Genomic DNA, 15,570 nt, shown 5'->3' with positions numbered 1-15,570 from the left:
TCCCGGTGGCGGTTTATTGGCCTTTTGTCGGGGGCAGGGGGTGGCAGCCGGTCTTCTGACCGGCTGCCGCCGCCGCCATTACAAAGTGTAAAAAAACCACAACACCCCGTGATAGGCTACGTAACGATTAATGTAGCCTATCACGGCTAGATTTCCAAAGTCAGCCGTGATAGGTTACGTAAATCATTACGTAGCCTATCACGGGTGACTTTGGGAAAAAAAAAAAAAGCGCGTACGCAAATGGGGCGACGCCATTTGCGTTCCTTATTTGGTCCCGGTAGTCTACGTAAAGATTTACGTAGACTACGCTGAGGTCTATGTAAATCTTTACGTAGACTACCGGGACCAAATAAGGAACGCAAATGGCGGCGCCTATAGAGCGCCGCCATTTGCGTACGTGCTTGTTTTTTTCAAAGTCACCCATGATAGGCTATGTAACGATTTATGTAGCCTATCACGGCTGACTTTGGAAATCTAGCCGTGATAGGCTACATTAATCGTTACGTAGCCTATCACGGGTTTTTTTTTTTACACTTTGTTTCATGGCCAGGGAGACGGGGCGCTTCTCCCTGGCCTGAATTTCGGCCAGGCGTGGTGGGAAGCCTCCCCCCCCTCGCCTGAACTTCAGGGGGAGAAGCGAAGCGCCTCCCCCCACCGTGAAGCACCCCTGCGAAAAGGTAAGTGACTTTCGTACATCCCTACTGTCGACCCTCTGGGGAATAAGAGAACACGAAGAGTTCTTGGACAGAATGGGGGAACTACAGCAGCAAAGGGAAGACCAGAAGCTTGAAGAGCAACAGCAAGATCAGGCAGTGGGAAATGCTGAGGTGAAGAAAAATGGAGTAGAGGATACTCCTTGGAAAAGGGTGACAGTTAGGAGAAGAAGAACTAGACGCCACTCTGCACCAGTGGAAGCAGTGGAGCTGTGGAACCGATTCCAGGTATTTGTGGATGAGACTGGAGGACAGCCTGCAGAGGAAGAATCACAGGGGAACCTACATGAGAGTGAGCAAGAGGCTGAAGGTCAGTCAAACAGAGGCGATGAAACCCAGGCCTACAACAACAAGAAGAGTAGTAGTAGTGGGAGACTCCTTGCTGCATAGGATCGAGACCCAAGTATGTCGCGAAGACCCGTGGACTCGCCAGGTATGTTTTCTCCTGGGAGGATGGATTAGAGATGTGACTGAAAGGTTGCCTGCACTCATAAAGCCCACTGACAGGTATCCCTTCCTTCTCATTCATGTGGGAACAAATGATACCGCCAAGTGGAGCTATGAAGAGATCACGTCAGACTTGGAAGCTTTGTGAAGGAAACTCAAGAACTTTGGGGCCCAGATAGTTTTCTCATCCATCCTTCCGGTAGTTAGAAGAGGGTTAGAAAGGGAATGAAAAATACTCTGGGTGAATGACTGGCTACGTGGTGCCGACGAGAGAGATTTGGATTCTGGAACCACGGGCTATACTTCTTGGAAGATGGGCTGTTGGCAAGGGATGGGTTGCACCTCACAAAGGATGGGAAGAATGTGTTTGGCCACAGCATGAAGAGCTTCATGAGGAGGGCTTTAAACTGAATCCTATGGGGAAGGGAGATGTACAGTTGGGAGTAACAATGGACATAGGCGCATGCACTGCAATGGAGAGAACAGCTCTGATAGCACCCAATAATAGTCTTCAGACACATGTAGGAAGGAAGCCAGACTATGAAGCACATGGTCTTCGATGTCTATATACTAATGCCCGGAGTATGGGAAACAAACAGAATGAACTTGAACTCTTAATACAGGAGGGAAATTAGGACTTGATCGGTATAACTGAGACTTGGTGGGATGACTGTCATGACTGGAATACAGCAATTGAAGGATATAACTTGTTCAAAAAGAACAGGAGGAACAGGAAGGGAGGTGGGGTTGCACTGTATGTGAAAAATACATATCTCTGCACAGAAATACAGGAGGAGGAGCTTGGTAGCCCCATCAAGAGCATCTGGATCAAAATAAATGGAGCAAAGAATAAAAGGAACCTGGTGGTCGGAGTCTACTACCGGCCACCCAAACGGTAGTAGATACCGGTATTTTTTCCCATAAAAAGCGTTCCTTGTTTTAAGGAGCATGATGTAGTAGTAATGGGGGACTTCAATTTCCCCGATATTTGTTGGGAGACACATTCTGCAAAACATGGCCCCTCCAGGAAATTCCTGACTTGTGTGGCAGATAACTTCCTCCTACAGAAAGCAGAGGAAGGAACTAGAGGATCGGCTATCCTTGACTTGTTCCTAACCAACAGAGATGACTTAGTGGATAAAGTAGCAATTACAGGAACTCTGGGGGAAAGTGACCATGTTGCACTTGAGTTCTTGGTTCTGAGGGAAGCAAAAACAGAGTGTAGTCAAACGCGTACCCTGGATTGTAGGAAAGCTGATTTTCATAAACTCAGAACAATTATCAGTAAGGTCCCATGGCAAGCGATGCTAACCAGAAAAGGAGTCCAAGATGGGTGGGAGCTTTTAAAAAAGGAAATTCTCAAGGCACAATCACAAACAATTCCAACAAGAAGAAAAGGTGGAGGACAACAGAAGAAGCCAATGTGGCTTCACAAAAAGCTTAGGGATGACCTGAAAACAAAAAAGGACACATATAGGAAGAGTACAGGCAGGTAGCACAGAATTGCAGGGATGGCGTCAGGAAGGCTAAAGCTGAGAACGAGCTGAGGTTAGCGAGGGATGCTAAAAACAAAAAGGCTTTCTTCAGCTACGTGCATAGTAAAACGCAGAGGAAAGAAATGGTGGTTCATTTGTTAAATAAGGATGGCAAAACAATAACAGATGACAAAGAAAAGGCAGAGGTGCTCAATTCCTACTTTGGCTCAGTCTTCTCCCAAAGGACGGTCTATGACCCCCCTGGCAAAGGCAAAGTGCAGGCTGAAGGGGCAGGATTGCAGCTTGAGATTGAGAGGCATATGGTCAAGGAACACCTCATTACTTTGAATGAGTTCAAATCTCCAGGGCCAGATGCACTGCATCCTAGAGTAATCAAGGAACTGGCAGAAGAACTCTCAGAACCACTGTCTATTCTCTTTGAGAAATCCTGGAGGATGGGTGAAGTGTCAGATGACTGGACGAGGGCTAATGTTGTCCCCATCTTCAAAAAGGGTAAAAAGGAGGAACCTGGGAACTACAGACCAAGCAGTCTGACATCAATCCCTGGGAAAATTCTGGAGCAGATGATAAAGGAATCCATCTGGAAGCACCTTGACAACAATGCAGTGATTACTCGAAGCCAACATGGATTTGTCAAAAACAAGTCCTGCCAGACAAATCTGATCTCATTTTTTGATCAAGTAACCTCCTTTGTAGACCATGGGAATGCTGTAGACATCATATACCTCGACTTCAGCAAAGCTTTCAACTAAGTGCCCCATGATCTCCTGATGAGCAAACTAGCTCAAAGTGGGCTAGATGAAACAACGATCCGGTGGATCCACAGTTGGCTACAGAATTGGACTCAAAGAGTGCTTATCAATGGGATCTTCTCCAAGTGGGGAGAGGTAACGAGTGGGGTACCGCAGGGCTCAGTCCTGGGCCCAGTGCTCTTCGACATTTTTATTAATGACTTGGAGGAGGAGGTGCAGGGAATGCTGATCAGATTTGCAGATGACACAAAATTGAGCGGGATAGCTAATACTTTGGAAGACAGAAACAAAATACAAAGTGATCTGGATAGCCTGGAGCAATGGGCAGAAAACAACAGAATAACATTTAACAGGGATAAATGCCAATTTCTGCACCTAGGAAAAAGAAACCAAATGCACAGTTACAAGATGGGGGATACGTGGCTCAACCACACTACAAGCGAGAAAGATCTTGGAATTGTTGTCGATCACAAGGTGAATATGAGCCAACAATGTGATGTGGCTGCAAAAGTGGCAAATGCTCTTTTGGGCTGCATTAATAGGAGCATAGCTTCCAAATCCCAGGAAGTACTAGTTCCCCTCTACTCAGCACTGGTTAGGCCTCATCTGGAGTACTGTGTCCAGTTCTGGGCACCACACTTTAAGAAGGATGCAGACAAACTGGAGAGGGTTCAGAGGAGGGCAACAAAGCCCTATGAGGAGAGAGTGAAAGAACTGGGCATGTTTAGCCTTGAGAAGAGAAGACTGAGGGGAGATATGATAGCACTCTTCAAGTACTTGAAAGGTTGTCACAGAGAAGAAGGCCAGGATCTCTTCTTGATCATCCCAGAGTGCAGGACATGGAATAATGGGCTCAAGTGACAGGAAGCCAGATTCCGGCTGAACATCAGGAAAAACTTCCGGACTGTTAGAGCAATACGACAATGGAACCAATTACCTAGGGAGGTGGTGGGCTCTCCCACACTGGAGGCCTTCAAGACGAGGCTGGACAGACATTTGTCAGGGATGCTCTGACGTGGATTCCTGCATTGAGCAGGGGGTTGTACTCGATGGCCTTGTAGGCCCCTTCCAACCCTACTGTTCTGTGATTCTATGACTGGAAACAGATATAGTCTTGCTCAAGAGAGCCATTGAGTTATACTGCATCAGATGATAGATGGGTTTTTCTCCCACTACTTCATGGTACTGAAGAGGGATGGAGGACTTCAGCCAATAAATCTGCATCAATTAGAGTTTACCTAGCTGCCATTTCAGCTTTTCATGCTCCTTTTCAGGGTGTTTCAGTCTTTATCCACTCACTGACACGTCACTTTTTACAGGGTGTTAAAAATGTGGGTCCCCCAGTTTGGAATCCTGTTCCTCAGTGGAGTTTATCTGTTATTTTGAAAAGGTTAACTTCTAAACCATTTGAACCTTTAGCTACTACTGACCTACAGCTTCTCTCATAGAAGGCAGCATTTCTAGTTGCTGACACCACAGTTCGGAGGTCGAGTGAACTTTGCCCCTTGAGAACCTTGTTTTTCAGAGACAAGGTTGTTCCATGCCTGGACTCTTCATTACTGCCAAATATGGTATCGGATGTCCACCTTAATCAGGATATAGTGCTTCCCACTTTTTCCCATCGCTTTCTTCTCAGCTGGAAACTACCTTACATGCTTTGTGGATGTCCAGTGGGCATTTGAGTGCTTTTTATAAGGACAGAACAGAACCATTCCGACAGTCACAGAGGCTTTTTGTGTGCTATGGAGATCCAAACAAAGCATTACACGTATCCTCCCGAAGACTCACCTCCTGGATTGTGCACACTATCAAGCTAGCTTATGAGCTTGCCAAACTGAATCTGGAGGTCCCTATCAGAGCTCATGTGACAAGAGGCAACTCCACCTCAACCACTTTCAGTGACGGAGTGTTAATACCAGAGCTCTGCAGGGCTGCAACTTGGCTGAAGCCGACGACCTTTATCTCGTACTATGAAGTCGATGTACGAGCTTGAAAGGATTGCAGATTTGGTTGTACAGCTCTGTCAGCAATTTTTCAGTAGGACATTGTGGCTTGCCTACCCACCTCTGGTAAGTCAGCTTGTTATTCGCCCATATGTGTGATGCACAGAGACCACGAAGAAGAAAGTCAGGTTGCTTTCCTGTAACTGTAGTTCTTTGAGTGGTCATCTGTACATTCAAAAGAGAATGGAGAAATTCCACGTGCCTATAGAAAAAGGTTTATTGTAGTTCTTTTATATTGGCCGGATGCGTTTCAGAGATATTGATTTCCTTCTTCAGGGGCTACAATAAAAATATATACATGCATCATCTTAGTTATTTCATGTTACTCCAGAACATATAAAAACATCTCAAACACTCCTAAAATAAATAATTACTATAAAAATATATAAATTTCACAACCAATTTTAACCTATGCACAATTAATACTTCTCACATTCATATAAAAATCAAGAAACCATTACTTTTATACTTATTAAAACCAACAAGGCAAAAAATGAGAACGACAAAGTACAAAGATTTGTTATTGTCGGTATATATAAAAAACTTCAAATGAGAACATCGGGATTACTTTAACCACAATAATTATCATGTTAAAAAATAAAACATCAATACTAGTTTATAATATTAAGAAACCTTCCTCACATAAAAACAGACCAATGGCTTGACTACCTTATACTGTACACATGAAAACGACCATGTGGCCATTGTATGTTCTGCAAATACATCCCCCCCCCAAATGTCAGACTTTTACAAACTCAGCAGACAAGAAAACATATGAGATCAAACAATTTTTCACCTGTAGTAGTGCACATGTAGTCTATGCTATTAAATGCACGTGTGATAAAATTTACGTTGGCCAGACACAAAGGCCACTTAAGAAACGTCTGAGTGAGCATTTCAGCAACATACAGAACAAGAGATGAGGTGCACCCTTAGTCTATCATTTTTCACAAGTGCACCAGTCCACAGAGGGGCTCACCTTTGGGGTAATAGAAAAACTGCATGGATCTAATAATAAATCGCTCCTCAGAAGAGAAATGTTTTGGATTTTAAAGCTTGGTAGTTTTTCTCCCATAGGACTGAATGAAGATGTTGATTATTTACCATTGTTGTAAACATGACAATAATTCTTTTAAGTTTTTTCAGAATCAGTAAAGGCAGAGAGGAGTTTTTGTTTTCCTTATGTAACATCAATGTTTTAGGCCAGTGTAGCCAATTAAGGGCATTTTATCCAGATGATTTAAGCTAGCCCACAGGACCCTTTCTGCTAATACAAACAGATGAGGTTTGTCTGTCTTAGTATATTGACTACAAGATAAGGTAGCAAATATCTTCCTGGGAAAACTATGGTGCATACAAGATTATAATATTTTTTGGTGAGTCTACAATCTGTTTATATTTGGCACAAAAAGCAAGGGAGTAAAGTGTAGTTAGGTTGTATATTAAACAATTTTCTAGTATAGACATTCCTAATCTCTGTTCCCTTCTCTACTTGTCTTCCTGGTCATTCAAATAAAGTTTCTTAACCGTTTAAGACAATTTTGAAGAGCAACAGATTTTTACAGGTGAATAAATGCCTGTTGTAAAATAAATAAATAATAAAAATCTGTACAATAAGATGATGTGAGGTCTTTAATTTGTCTGATTATCCTACGAAATGGTGGCATAATATAAGGGAATTATAGTTTAGGGTTTTTCTATGATAAATCCTCTGTTTTAAGAGAATGCTTTAGGGCTGCCATTTTTGAGAGCTATTGACAAATGGTACACTTTCATTACTACAAATTTACTTCATGAAGCCCACCCTGTTATAAAAGTAGTTCAACACCATCTATATAATTTGCTGCTAATATGTTTATATAAAAGGTACTGGTCGTTTTCAAGTGTTATTTTAGAAGTGTTTGAGATGTTTTTATATTTTCTGGAGTAACATGAAATAACCAAGATGATGTATGTATATATTTTTATTGTAGCCCCTGAACAAAGAAATCAGTATTTCCGAAACACATCAGGTCAATATAAAAGAACTACAATAAACCTTTTCTATAGCCTGGATTTCTCCATTTTCTTTTCTCCATTGTTTTTTTCCTGCACACTTGCCTCCCCTCCTCTTTTTATCCATGTGCATTCACACCACCCACCCATCCTCCCCACTTCAGTGTCAATGTCCTTACTGATGTTGATACAGGAGTGTAACATTCTCCTTGGTTGCAAGGCCAGCTAGTCAGTCTCAAGGAACTGAGGAGACGTGCAGGAACCCACTGGAACATGTGCAGTAGGATGGTGGGGGAGGGTTCCCACCAAAAACGTTTTCCTCAGCTGCAGAAGTCTCCCAAATTGAGGCTTTGCCCAGTCACAGAGCCCATATGTGTGAATGCACAGATGAATTGAAGAACTACAGTTGCAGGTAAGCAACTTGCCTTTTCTTTCCTCCCTCCCTGGTTTATTTGGGAGCAAATGAGAAAGACTGAAGGCTTTCGGCAAAGATCCTTTCTACATACCCCAATCCACAAGTAGGTTTGCTGGGACGAGAGCCTGGTTGATTTCAGTGGAGCTTTCTTCTCAAGAAACACCCCAATCAGGGCTCATTGGTTTCAATCAACACAGTTTGAGGGAGAAGAAAGACATTTGCCATCACGGTGCATGCGTGTTTCAGATGGGTATGCCTGTGTGTCGTACTGTCAAGGCACTCTAGACCTCACTGAGAAGGAAGTTGAAATGAAAGCTGTGGGCCCGGAAGTAATCAGTGGGAGGCACACCCACAAGTCTTTAATATCCACAATGTACTCTGGCTCTGGATCCCCGGTTGTAAGAAAGCAAGGCTACTGCGATATTGTGAATGGGAAAAACAGCACTACTGCAAATGGAGAAAAAGAGGGAATGGGGGAGGAACAGCCTCACCCCTTGGCCAGATCACTGCCAGGTCATGACCAGGCCACAGAAATAGGCACACCCAGGATTTAATGCAGGGGAAGAGGGCACACTGCAGTGGAACTGCTCGGGAGCTGCATTTAGGGGAAAACAATGTACTAAAATGACTTTTTGGAAATGCGCTTTTTCCAGAGGGAAGCTGCGGGGTTGCTGTGGATTGGTGACAGCATCATCTGTCACATCTGATCATCCGTTGTGCTCTCTCTCTGCATTAAATCTGCCATGTAGGTTGGGCCAAGCTTGCTGCCTAGTGGTGAGACTCTGATGGGGTAGCACAGACTGGCAGGGAATGTATGGGGAAGACATTATCCTCAAGCTTGGATGTTACCTAGTTCAAGGAGAACTCTTGTTAGGTCTGCCTCTCCTTTGACTTGGAGTTTAACAACTCACTAAGTTCTGTTCCCGGATGTGGGTGTTGCCACAGTCAGCAGGTTCACCAACGATGGAGATTTCCATGCCTTTTCTGATGGCTTAACAGAGTAGGGAAATCTGCTGGACATGAAGCTCAAACACCCTTGAAGGCAGGAGATCATTTCCCTCCTTTGCAAGGCTCCTGTAGCGTACTTGCCAGTGGGGGAGGTTTCCATACCTGCCCTTAAACTAAGATGGGAGGGGAAATGGTCTAACCTTGCACCCTGTTTTCCAAGGCCATTGGAGCAATGCAGTGCCAGACAGGGAGGCTTCCCTTGAGCTTTCACTCTTTCCTTATTCAAGATGCCATAGCTGCATGAGGGTCACTGGTACCAATTTGTTGGCTTCCTCAGGTGAGGTGAAACCTCTGTTCTGTGTGCCCAAATTCTGGGGTGCCACCATGTTCACTATTATGATAGGATGGGGGAAGAAGCAGAGACACAAGAATCATTCTGCCATGTAATGTAGGGGACAACCACTCGGGCAACAAGGCATTTGCATTTCTACAAGCAACCCGGAACAGGTAGAAATGCCTGTCCTGATCCAGAAATGACTGTTTCCACTAATTTCAGGGGTTACTTTTAGTTTAGAACAGCAAAAGCCCCATTGTGCTAGCAATCACCCCCACAGGTGCAAAAGAAACAGCAGGACCGCAGCGGCAGCAACGTGCTCTTCTGCACGTTAGAGGCACGTTAGATAATGTCCTGTACATCTCAACTGGGTGAAGTGTACAAGAAAATCTTATACACTAAGAAGGTTAATACTTTCTGAATGTATATTTTCTATTTTCTTAATAGAAAATATTAATTAGCATATGCATTCTCGTAAAGGACCCCCAAACTCTTTGCTTATGTTACATTTATGTTCTTTAAGAACAAAATGGCATTAAATATCTAAACAATGTGTTGTGTGAGCAACGAGGTAGCAGTGTTTTGGGGTGCATTCACATATATATTCTTTATTACAAACACATGTGTATGCACAGAATGAAATCAACCCAGGAATATCACAGATCTTTCTGGTACTAGATAATACTATCTTCCATTAGGACTCTTCGAAAGACGGGCTCATATCTTGCTGCGGTTCCATGATCTGTTAAACAACAAGACGAATTAAATAATGTATATGCATTTTTATTTAAAAGATACAGACATAAAACTAAGTAAAAATAATTAAACATAGTCCCTCAACTGCATTTAAATGAATTTCTAAAAGATAATTGCTGTTATTTCAAAGAAGTTGGAAGGCACATTGGAGGTCATCTAGTCCACCTCCCTGCACAATTCAAGATGGAATTACAGCATTCCTGAGTAAACATGCTTAAGATTATGCTGTAAGTTAATAGCACACGTCTCATTGACATAGAGTAATGGAGATGCAAGGGACCTTGGAGATCATCTGGTTCCTGCTCAATGCAGTTTCTTCGATGCAGGATGCAGCAACAGTTCTTTAGAATGTTGATAAAAATATGAGCACTTGAATTGGGCACAATACTGACCAGCACTGAATAGTTTAATCTAGTATGCTATTATGTCTTGTGATCTATGCTTTTGTATATGCAGCCTAACTTTGAATTAGCTTCTAAGCAGCTATATCACAGCTCTCTAGAGCAGCTGGCCCGATGTCTTGTTCTAAGTACTTAGAGGAAACCATCTGGGTTGGCAGGTGCTCCATAGAGCCCTGCTAGCTCTCCAGAGATCCTGCCAGGCCCAAATGCCTTGTTTTGACAGTGTCCTTTCTTAGAGTAGGTACCATTAAAACACCTCATCCACAATGCCTCACTCTGTGGAAGGCCCCCTTCGCACAAGGTATTGAAGGGGAAAATGGCGGAATAGGCAGCAGAGGCAGTGGAGTGACCTCCGACCTCTGGTTGTAGGACATCTTCCAGCACTCCTGGCATGGTCAACTAACACCTAGAAACTTTCCTTATATACCAAGCCAGGTGTCCCCATTTCCATACTATTGCCTTTGATTCTTTCTACCTAAACCCAGGACTTTGTTGAATTCCATCTGTTTTGGACCAACTGATCAAGATAATATTGAATCTTGATTATCTTCTGTGGTGATAGCTACCCTTCAACTTTGTCAAAGCCATTTATAAAATGTTGAGCAACATAACATTGTTCATTCACTATCATCTAGTTCACACTTTGCCAGCTTTTCAACAAGGATATCATTTGAGTCCTTGCCAAATGCCGAGACCCAGATATACCATGGCATTCTCAAGATCTGTCAAACTAGTAATTCTATCAGAGGAGGAGATAGGGTGGCTTTGTCAAGATTTATTCTTGATAAACAGATGCTGGCTCCTAGTAGTCAATGCATTCTTTTCTACATGCTCACAAACTGACCATTTAGGAATGTGTTCTAGAATTTTTCCACTATTGCTGAAACGTTGACTAGTTCTCTGGATCTACCTTTCCTCCTGTTTTTGAAGATAACTTGATGACTTTAGTTTTAATTTTTTTTAAAGAACAGGCTTAAATAATTGGCCATCTTTTGATGCTTTTGATTTTTACTACTTGTCCAGGTTTAAAATAACCAGATTTTCCTTTCTACATATAGACCTGAAGAATGCCAACATTCTCCTGTTAAGAGAAATCAAAATATCTTATGGTTCCTAGTAATGACGTCATTTACATTATCATTAAAAAGAAAGGGGTGAGAATAAGTCCTTATTTAATACAAATTGATTCTTAGAGAGCCAGTGTGGTGTAGTGGCAAGAGTGTTGGACTGGGAGCTGGGAGATCCGGGTTCTAGTCCCCACTCGGCCATGGAAGCTCACTGGGTGACTTTGGGCCAGTCACACACTCTCAGCCCAACGTACCTCACAGGGTTGTTGTTGTGAGGATAAAATGGAGAGGAGGAGGATAATGTAAGCCGCCTTGGGTTCCTTGCAAGAGGAAAAAAGGCGGGATATAAATGCAATAATAAATAAATAAATAAAAATTCTGTCAGACATCTATACAAACCAAATCTCACTTGCATTGTATTTTCTTGAGGTAGCAAATTTACATTCAGGCTCCTCATGAAGAGCTTGCCCAAGACACTTCAAGTTTTCAATATGAAAAGCTTTTTCTCTCTCTCTCTCTCTCTGAAGTTTTTATGTTCCCTCCAATATTGTGTATATCTATATAAGTTCATCTATTTCTTGCCAGCATATCCAGCTGTTTTTTCCTTATGTTCTGGTCAAACCACCTGTAGTCAAAATAGGTCTCAAATTGATAAAGTCTAGTTCCTCCCAATAAGATCTAAATATCAGAAGCAATTTGGAGACACCACTCATGCTGTCTACTATCTAGCAAGTGGTCTTTCATATTGATTATCAATTATGGGGAGCCAGCTACATTTTCCAGGAAAAGAGTTAGCTGATTGGTCCATTGGACTTCCATTAAAACAAACAAAACAATAACCGGCTTTGGACAACATGCTGTGGCTTGTTGTGGGTTATTTAACCCATGACGAGCCATGGCACCCATGGGACCAGGTTGCATATGCAAACCTCACTTGGGGTTTGTCGTGTCATATGAACCCAGTGTCACCGAGTTATGTGAGGGTTAAACAACCCTTCCATAGGGATGGCGGAGAATTTCTCCCCGAAACTTCGGGGGGCCGAGCGCCAACGTGTTCGGCCCCCCGAACACGTTTCGGGGAGAAATTCTCCGCCCCCCCACCCCCCGCGCCCCCCCCGGGATGGGACTTACCTTTGGCGAATGTCCCTCCCGGCGGCGGGTCCGGCCGGCGGTTCGTCGGGTCTTCGTCCGGGGCGGGAGCAGCAGCCGGTCTTTCGACCGGCTGCCACCGCCGCCATTCCAATAAAAGAAAAAAAAAACGCCCCCGTGATAGGCTACGTGACGATTAACGTAGCCTATCACGGCTAGATTTGCAAAGTCAGCCGTGATAGGCTACGTAAATCGTCACGTAGCCTATCACGGGTGACTTAAAAAAAAAAGCGCGTACGGATAATGGCGGCCCCCATAGGGAGCCGCCATTCCCGTTCCTTATTTGGTCGCTGTAGTCTACGTAAAGATTACGTAGACTACGGCGAAAATAAGGGCAATGCTATTTGCGTTGCCCTTATTTTCGCCGTAGTCTACGTAAAGAGTTACGTAGACTACAGCGACCAAATAAGGAACGCAAATGGCGGCTCCCTATGGGGGCCGCCATTTGTGTACGCGCTTTTTTTTTTTAAGAAGTCACCCGTGATAGGCGACATGATGATTTACGTAGCCTATCACGGCTGACTTTGCAAATCTAGCCGTGATAGGCTACGTTAATCGTCACGTAGCCTATCACAGGGGCGTTTTTTTTTTTTTTAACTTTTAATTTCGCGGCCGGGCGAGGCGAGGCGCCTCCTCCTCGGCCTGAATTTCGGCCGGGCGAGGCGGGAAGCCTCCCCCCCGGCCTGAACTTCGTGGGGGGAGCAGCGAAGCGCCTCCCCCCCACCGCGAAAAGCTGCGAGACCAGGTAAGTGACTTTCGTGCACCCCTACCCTTCCATGACCTTAAAACAGACTATGTTATGGGACGGTTAAACAACCCATGGTCTTTTTTAAGGTTATGTGAGGGTTGTTTAACCCTCACATAACTCACTCTCACTGGGTTTGCATGACGTAACCCACACTTGCTGGGTTTGCACAACTTGACAACCCTAAGCAAGACTGGCATATTCAAAATGGTGGTCGAACATGGCCTCACCATGGGTTAAATAAACTATGGTGGGCTGTCATGTCATATGAATAGTCCCAATATTTAACAATAAGGGCAAATAATGGCATATGATTGCCCACTCTTACTAATTATTTGATCACAGGAGACAGACACTTAAAATATTTATGTCCTCCTACAACTCAAACCCCTTCTAGCATTAAACTCTCTGCAATAAAATAGGGAGCCTAGGGTATTTAAAATGAAGATGAGCAATTGGAACATTCAAAGCTCTCCATGTTTGCTGTGAGATATGAACAAGAGACATTAATTAGGGAACCAAAGCCCTTGGGTGATTACTACCTGCAAATAATTTGATGCTGACTCTTCAACTACCTATAATTCCAGGAAATATGTGAAGTGATTTTCATAGCAGGTTGTTCCTATACAGAATTCCTTGCCAATGGCCATCTTCATTGAAAGAAAATTATATCAAAGGATTGTAAATTACTAATCTCCATATCAACCATTTTTAAAATCATTAATAATTTATTTTTCAGGAAATAAAAGAAAATGTAACATTACAGCAGTGTCATGAGTGAATACATGCAAATATTACAAAAATGTAGGAAAAGACAAGCAAATCTCACAGCATAAAACTGATGATAAGATCAATATAACATGTAATCAAGGCCAATATAAGATGTTATCCCAGGGAACCTTGCATGAAAACAGATCGCCACACTGGGTTAACAAGATGGCTTTCTGGGGCAGAGCATGTGAGCAAGAAGAAAGACGTGGGTTGAGTGAGCTCCTCAACAAATAGAAAACTGGAAAGTACAGCTGAACATCTCTCTGTCCCATCAGCCAGGACAGCTAGGCTGGTGAGGACGAGGGAGAGGGCCTTCTCTGTGGTGGCCTGCACTCTGTGGAACTCCCTCCCTAGGGAACTCCGCCATGCTCCCTCTTTAATGAGCTTCCGCCATGCATTAAAAACGTGGTTGTTCAGGCAGGCATTTGCGGTGGGCTAGGGTAATTTTAGAAATGTGATGTTTATAATGTTGAATTTTATTGTGTAAACTGTTTTTATTGCTGTACATCACCAAAGTGGCTGGATGACCAGCCAGATGGGCAATTAATAAATTTAATAAATAAATAAATAAATAAATAAATAAATAGAGGGGAAACGTTACTGGACGTCTTTAAAATTAAAGTGGGCCTATTAGAAGCAGAAATCAAACAACCTTGCAAGATGGCTTCCAGCCAGCAGAAAACTATAAATGGATCCCCAGTGGAGGAACCGCTAGAGTGGAGAGCTGAACTGACTTCCCAATTTACCAAGTTTAAAGAAGAAATGTCAGAAAACTGGAAAAATATTTTGGAACAAAAATTGGAAGACACTAATGCTAGAGTAGAGGTGGTTGAAAGTACAGCTTCAGAAGCATTTAACCTTGCAGCTGCAGCAAAGAATAAAAATGAATAATTACAAAAAGAAAATATTCAGATTAAGATGAAATTAGAATTGGAGAGAATTGGAGCACACGTATTAATGTAAGAATATGAAGACTGATAGAATCAGCAGAAACTGGGGAACTAAAATCCTTTTTAGCACAGTGGATGTCATCATTACTACCAGACTTCCGAATAAAAGAAGAATTTGAAAGAGCACAGAGCATTAAGACCAAAAAGTGTAAACGCTGACAGACAGACCTCGTGATATAATAATCTGTTTTGGAAGATATATGAAGAAGGAAGAATTTATGCAAAAGATAGGAAAGCTTAAAAAAGAGAAAACCTGGGTGAGATATGATCACCCTGGAAGAACTCTCCAGCGTTGAAACAGGGGGTTCAGGGAAAAAGCTGTTCCTAAGGGGTCTAGCAGCCCATGTGGGAATGCTGTGGAAGGATCCAGGGAGGGAGGGGGAGGGGGAGTTGCGGGATTGTTCTCTCAAGGTTTCAGTAGTTTTGCTCTTGTTTAAGCTGCAAAATAATCTATATTTGATGGTCAGATATATATGAGTACTAGAAATATAAATGATAATATAAGTAAGTTACAAATCAATCAGTACCATGAATATCAAAGGAGGAGGGACAATAATATAACGAAATACACTACAGAAATTACTAAAAGAGACCAATGCAAATATTATTTTCTTACAAGAAACACATA

The 15,570-nt window shown here is 43.0% G+C and overlaps 1 protein-coding gene across 1 annotated transcript in view; it reads right to left on the bottom strand.

Moving 5' to 3' along the window:
* Positions 1 to 9,687: 9,687 nt before the first annotated feature.
* Positions 9,688 to 15,570, bottom strand: part of ADGRL3 (adhesion G protein-coupled receptor L3) — a 713,779-nt gene continuing 707,896 nt past the window's right edge. Inside the window, exon 22 of the mRNA XM_084829694.1 lies at positions 9,688 to 9,845. Within this exon, the coding sequence (XP_084685820.1) occupies positions 9,778 to 9,845 (68 nt within the window). The 3' untranslated portion in view covers positions 9,688 to 9,777. The remainder of the gene's footprint in view (positions 9,846 to 15,570) is intronic.

Source organism: Heloderma suspectum, chromosome 2 (genome assembly GCF_057233095.1).
Source record: "Heloderma suspectum isolate Gila_16-S chromosome 2, 16-S_ref, whole genome shotgun sequence".
In the NCBI taxonomy this organism is placed as follows: Eukaryota; Metazoa; Chordata; class Lepidosauria; order Squamata; family Helodermatidae; genus Heloderma; species Heloderma suspectum.
The sequence above is the reverse complement of the archived record's forward strand: the minus strand, read 5'-3'. Positions and strand labels throughout refer to the sequence as shown.